This window comes from Alexandromys fortis, unplaced genomic scaffold (genome assembly GCF_014885135.2).
Source record: "Alexandromys fortis isolate MF-2015 unplaced genomic scaffold, M_Fortis_MF-2015_v1.1 scaffold_39, whole genome shotgun sequence".
NCBI lineage: Eukaryota > Metazoa > Chordata > Mammalia > Rodentia > Cricetidae > Alexandromys > Alexandromys fortis.
Window position 1 is genome coordinate 13222611 of NW_026067918.1, and position 6590 is coordinate 13229200.

The following is a 6590-nucleotide window of genomic DNA, read 5'->3' on the forward strand; positions in this document are numbered from 1 at the left end:
TCACAGAGATCCCCCTGCCTCCTGAGTGCTGGGATCAAAGGCGTGCGCCACCACCGTCCTGGGCGCTTCTTTTCGATCCTTGGTTGTCCGAGGGACTGCGGCCATCCCCCGCCCCCGAGACAGCTGCGGAGTAGAGTGCGCCCCAGACTTCGTGGAAGCCCGATTGGGAAGTGGAGAAAGCAGTTCCTCATGTTGAAGTGGCATTTGTGTGTGTTGGGCTAAATAATGGAAACTTTGACTTCTGTAAACCAACCTTTAGGGTTACAGACGAGACTCACGTTTTATCTCGACTTATCCCAGATTCATCACTGTCTTTTGGGTTTGAGCCACTCTAGACCTGATTTGCTTGGAATTCAATGGCCTCGAGCTTGAAGCGATAGTTCAAGCGCTGCCCCAGCCGGCTGAGTGCTTGGGGTGACAGCTGTGAGCAATCCCTGTCAACGTTCAGCCCACTCTTTTCCTTACTGCACGACGCCTGTCACCCGACTTGCACACCCCCACCCCCATGCTCTGTTTGCTCCCTTCTGGCAGCCTCCCCTTTCTGCACTTCCTACTACAGAAACAGTCCTGATAGCTAAGGGTCACTAGACAGGAAGCACTCCCATGTTAAGTCTCTACACATTGACTCATAATATACTGCTCTCAGAAACGTTGAAACCTAAGTATGCGTCTGTATTTTGATAGTTTCTTTTGAGACACAAAATGAAGGCATGTGTTACCACCTTTCCTACATGTAACTCTGCTTAGAGTTTCTATCTTGAAGACCAAGCCCCTTGTGCCCCAACCACATCCAGGGTAGGGAGGGTGAGAGTCAGAGACTGGTTGTGCCCCCTGGAAAACCTTCGTGTGTCCAAAGGGTGACTACAGGCCCAGGAGGGCTTATGAGCAGATGTACCCAGTCCCGCAGCAGCTGGGCTAGGTGTGTCTCCCTTTCTCTGTCTAACTGGAGTACCTGTTCACACTCCTGCTCTTGGGTGTGATAGAAATTGTTTCAGGTCTGCTGCGCCATCTCCAGTAGTTTTGTGGTTGCCTTGACCTGTTTTACAAACTGTAATTTGGAGCCAAGACAGAGAAGAGAAAGTCAGCTGGTATGGTAGTGTTCCCTTGTAATCCCAGCATGGGAGAGGCAGATGGATAAATTCTTCTGTTTTATTTTTAAGTTTCTTCCTCCCTCCCCCCCCCCCCCCCCCCCCCCCCCCCCCCCCCCCCCCCCCCCCCCCCCCCCCCTCTCTCTCTCTCTCTCTCTCTCTCTCTCTCTCTCTCTCTCTCTCTCTCTCTGTAGTCCTATTGTCTCGAAACTGTGTAGACCAGTGTGGCCCTGAACTTTTAGCAATTTTGGTGCCTCCACCTCCTAAATCACTGGACTTACAGGTACATTCAGCTACACCTGGTGAGTACCAGGAGCTGAAGGACAAGTAGGGGTGGGGTGTTTTGTCTATGGAGGTAAACAGAGTAGGGCTTTGAGTGTGATAGTTTAAAGATAACTTGCCTCCAGGACACAGAGTAGAATACAAAAAAGAAGTGGACCATCCCGGGAGCATTCCAGGTATATACAAGACAGGCTGAAGTAAATAGGATCAGATCTCAGCTTATCTCTGGGCTGTTAGGGCAGGCACAGGATGGACAAGGCTCTCAGTGTAGGCAACTGCCCTGTCTGGATAACAGCTAGGTAGGGGTACTGACATTGTGTGAAAGAGGGGCCAGCCCTAAAACACCCCCCTCCCCGTGTGCTCATAGTATCTTAGACTGATGAATGTCTACTTTCTGCATTGGTCTTCTACACAGACCCAAACAGGCACAGCAGCGTGTTCTTGAGAAGCCAGAGGGAGGCCTGAAATTCCTGGACCCTCTGGGATTGTTGAGTAGCCAAATAACATAGAGGTATTATGTCCCAACCCAAAGAATGCAGGTTGGATCATCTGAACATCTATGGGCTGTAGCCTTGAGGGCCAAGCTGATAACTTCTAAGAGCAGCTCCCACTGCAGAAGAGGTAGTTTGGACCTAGAGTCCAGGTCATGCGAGACCCACACCGGCTGGAGCCCATTTGTCTGGCCACTTTTAGAACTGTATCAGGATATCCTTCAGGAAAGAGTCTCACTCAGAGCTAAGGGTTTTGAGTATTACTGCTATTTTTCCAGGTGTCCGGTAGGGTGAACAGCAGGTTGGTGCCACTGGTCACAACATCTGTACTGGAGCATGAGCTGAGAGCTGGTGACAGCCTAGGGGGAAGCGGGAAGCAGGACATGGTATACATAGCCCACGGGTAGAGTAGCCCTGATATGGGATGATGCTGGGCATGGAGAAGGTTCTTTTTTTTTTTTTTTTTTGGTTTTTTCGAGACAGGGTTTCTCTGTGGCTTTGGAGCCTGTCCTGGAACTAGCTCTGTAGACCAGGCTGGCCTCGAACTCACAGAGATCCGCCTGCCTCTGCCTCCCAAGTGCTGGGATTAAAGGCTTGCGCCACCACCGCCCGGCTGGAGAAGGTTCTTGTAAATCAAAATAGCTGATTACTTACGTACACCATGGAAGCCGACTGACTGCTCAGTGACTGCTACTACCTACAACCATGACCTTCCTTGGGGAGGGAGGCCCATCTGGAGGTGCCTGAGAAGCTAGAAACGAGGGAATTCCTGGAGCCATGGATAGAGGGAAGTGGATGGGGAGGCCCCTGCCTCTGGCTCCTGGGGTTTGGGGTGAGATCTGGTTAGACTTGGGACCTAAGGAACACGTCATGCACTTTATTAGGACATCGTAAGTTAACCTGCTCAGGGAGGAGCCAGGGCAAAGTCCTAGTTGTTGGCAGTGTGCTTGCACACTTGGCACTCAGGGTCTGAGTTCACACACCTACCAGGCTAGGACGAACCTCGAGTTGTAAGATTAAGTTTCTTGATCCGATGTGAACTTCATAAGCCCCTCCTCAATAAACAATTGCTGACAGATTAAAGTTTTAAGAGTTGACTGGCCGGTCCTGGCTTTGTCAAGCTGCAGGGCTTGGGGAAAGAGCCTCACCCTGCTAAGGCCTGCCTGATGGTGCCAGGAACATTTCTGGGAGAGGCTTGGGTCAACAATTTGGCTGCTTACTGCGAGGGGCTAATACTAACAGGTTAGTGGCTCCACTATTCTGTGGGTTCCCATGGACTGGTAGGGATGACTGACATGGCCCCTGACTTATAAAAGGCCAGCAGTTTCACTCCACTGGCCAACAGTGGTGGACCCCAAAAGCCAGCCTGGGAAGCTCCAGGGTAGCAGCTGACCACTGCTAGCTGCATGGATAGTACAACCACTTTACTTACTGAACAACTTAACCAGAGGGTGGCTTCCAAAACTGGCACCAGGTCAAAATTAAGTTTCTGGTGTGACTCCTGCTTGGTGTTTTCTGGTCACTGAGCACACATCCCTGTAAGGGCAGGGCAGGGCAGGGCTTTGAGGTTGTCTTTCATTGTGCTCAGACATGTAATCCTGCCTCCCTGTGGTCATTGCAGGGCTATGCAGCAGCTAATGCTGCACTGGTTAAGGCCCAGGCGCTTCTCAGGGTTCCTCTACAAGCTTCCACATGGGGCAATGGGCCTGTCCCTAGCCTTGTAGATGCTCTAGAGAGCTCCATACTCGAATGTGGAGCGAGGCTTCTGGGGTACCAACTTCCTGTTCCAGCCACACAAGTTGTGCGGACCCAGATCAGTCTCTTAAGGTTCTAGATCTTCTAGTGGAGCCCCTATTCTGTTGACATCTGTGTGAGAGAACCCAAGTGAAGACATCCAGGCGTGGCCGGTGAGACTACATCCTGAGGACAAGCTCCTGCTAGGGCGTGCTGACCCTAGTGATCCCTCTGTGCCCAGGGCCAACTCCCAGGAGGGTCTAGATTAATGAGTCAGGTCACCATGGTTCCGGGGTTTCTTTTATATTCACTTCTCTACAGGAAGCCAGTAGCAAAGACACAACAAGGCTGTGAGCAGCAGGCCACCCCTAGCCAGAGAACTCCACCCACCACGGGAGCCTTGCCATTCCCTCCAAGCCCCACAAGGAGCATAGACCACACCACCCCAGACTCCTTCAGGGGTGTTTATTTCCCAGTCAGAAGAGAAGCAGGGACAGGCTCCTCTGCCTGTTGAGGCCTAGGCCTGGCAGACTCCACACGGGGGACCGGGGAGGGGGAGGGGAGGCACAGGAGACAGCTCCCAACTGTGTGCACTTGGTCCCACGTTTGTCCTGGCTGGGTCCAGGGAGGGCCTGCCCAGGGATGGTGGCACCAAGAGCCAGGGCAGAGGCATCAGGCCAGCTGGCCCAGATGGAGGCAATAAATACTGACAGGCCAGGCACGAGGTTCAGGCCCTAGGGCCCAGGTGAGACAAGTAAGGCTCGGCTGGCTTTGTCCCTCAGGGGCTCTCTGTTGGGGCAGGGGCTTCGAGTGCTGCCTCTAAGGACAGAGAAGGCAGAGGAATGAGGCACCCTATCCTGCCTCCTAGATGGGGCTGGAGGCATTGTGTTTTGGCAATTGACCCTCCCCTAGCTACTGGAGCCACCCCAACCCTGGCCACGGGGAGGGGGAAGAGCTGGCCAGGCCTGCAGGAAGCAACAGCAGCACCCCAGGCCTCCGTGGGTGGGTCACCAGGATGGGGATGGCAGACAAGGCAAGGACAGGGGAGACCACATGCTCATGCAGACAGGGGAGTTAAGAGTTAGCGACGGCCCCCAGTACACGTTCCACATGTTAAGGCATCATGGTTAGACAGTGACTGACAGTGATGGATGACCTGGCCAGGGAGTGGTGGGGCTAAAGGACAGACAGCCCAACCCTGCCCACGCCGAGCAACCTAGCTCAGCTGGGGCAGAGACAACTGGGCTGGGCAACCCAGTGTTCCATTCCATTCTAGAAGCCAGGGCCTGAGGAAGGGAAGACAGAGGGAACCTGGAGGGACACAGCAGATTGGAGGCCTGGGCTGGAACCCCTCCCCCACCGCACAGGCAGAAGCAGCAATGTGACACTGGAGACCACAGGGGCCTGCAGGCAGGAGGTGGAGGAGGGGCAGACAGAAGAGCTGCCTGCCTGAGAGGACCAGGGAGGAATGGTGAGGGAGGGTCCTGTCAGCACTTTGGTTTGGGGGGGCGGGGGTAGGGGTTTGGGATGGGGCATGTCGGTCCTTCTGTCTGTCCGTCGCCCTGCCCGCCTCCCAGCTGGAACTCAGTCCTTCCATTCCTTTTTGATGGTGAGGTTCCACTCCCAGGACAGGTGGTCAGTCTTGTCGTCGTCTGTGAAGCGGGACTTGATGTTGTAACTGCCCCGCGCCAGCATGCCTTTGGGGGCCTCCTCCATGGGTGTGAGGAACTCGTACTCCTCAGCCCGGGGTCCGTAGCTCCCGACCATGTAGTCAGTCTTGTCAACTGCGGGGCAGGAAGGACAAGGTCACGGTGCTGTGAGCCTCTCCCCAAACCCACAAGCTCCCACTCCACAGTGCACCCACTTACTTTTGACCCCTTTCCTGTATGTGTGCTGGATGTACTTCATGCCTGACACAATCTCTCTGTTCACCTGTGGGAACACAGAGCAAGGGTCAGCTGGCTCCCCAGTCCTGCTCCTCTGCCCCGCTTTGCCGGGCCTCACGAAGCCTCTCCCTTACCCGGAAAGAGATTTTTATCCGGTACTCCACACCTTCCTTCAACACAAATGACTGTTTCTTGAAGCTCTCCAGATCACCTGTTTTGGGGAGGAGGTTCAGCTGAAGGCTTGGAGGCTTCCCACCCTGCCCCCACACTCACTTCCCACAGCCCCTTCCTTGACACAAAGCAGAGCCTTGGAGAGCACCTAGTTGCACTTCTCCTCTGTCCCACCAGAGGGCACCAGTGCAGAAAAGTATTTTTAGGGGCAGCGACTGGATGCCAGCTGCCCCACCCAGGGACTCCAGGACCCACTCACCTGTCAGGTCCAGTTCCAGAGGGCCCGGGGAAGAGCTGCACACCAAGGTCAGGCGGGTCACAATGACGTTGGGGACATTGGGGTCTGGAGAGTAAGAGTCGTCAAGAGTCAGGGCCCCATTCCTTAGATTTTTTTCAACTCTCTGAAGGGAGGGAGGCCAACTGGAAAGGGGGTGGTGGCAGGGTCAGGTGACATCCTTATTCCAACCCACCTACCTGCAGAGACAGCCACTCGGCCCAGCAGGGCCTCCTTGTACTTCCGAAGGCTCTCATCATCCTTGTCCAGTTCCTGGATCTCCTGGATGCTCTTCTGGGCTGGGGGCTTGTAGTTGACGGAGTGCTCATCCTCCTCATTCTCGGCCGCTATCTGGGCAAGCTGCTCAGCAGTGGGCTCCTGTTCTGCCATGCTCACCGCTAGCCTGGGACACCTGTGGGTAGGGAGTGAGTGGGACGATGGCCGCCTGGAGGCCTTCCACCCTAGGGAGACCCTGACACCGGCAGGGAATGATGGAGGTAAACACGCGTGGGGAACTTCGTGAGGACACAGGAGGCTGCTGCCACTGCTCAACTAACTCAGAGGCTCAGCTGAGAGGGCGACACCCTAGGTACATCACAAGCAACAAAATGGGGACCACAGCCTGTGCCTCACAGAAGCAAAACACCTTTCCTCCCCTTAAAGA

The 6590-nt window shown here is 54.7% G+C and overlaps 1 protein-coding gene across 1 annotated transcript; it reads right to left on the reverse strand.

The window, feature by feature from the left end:
- Positions 1-5093: 5093 nt before the first annotated feature.
- On the reverse strand, positions 5094-6338 carry Arhgdia (Rho GDP dissociation inhibitor alpha). Its single transcript, XM_050140359.1, is given in 4 exon segments — positions 5094-5379; positions 5464-5527; positions 5616-5995; positions 6127-6338. Coding segments are annotated over 4 exon segments (834 nt in total). The 5' UTR covers positions 6317-6338; the 3' UTR covers positions 5094-5179.
- Between the last annotated feature and the right edge of the window lie 252 nt (positions 6339-6590).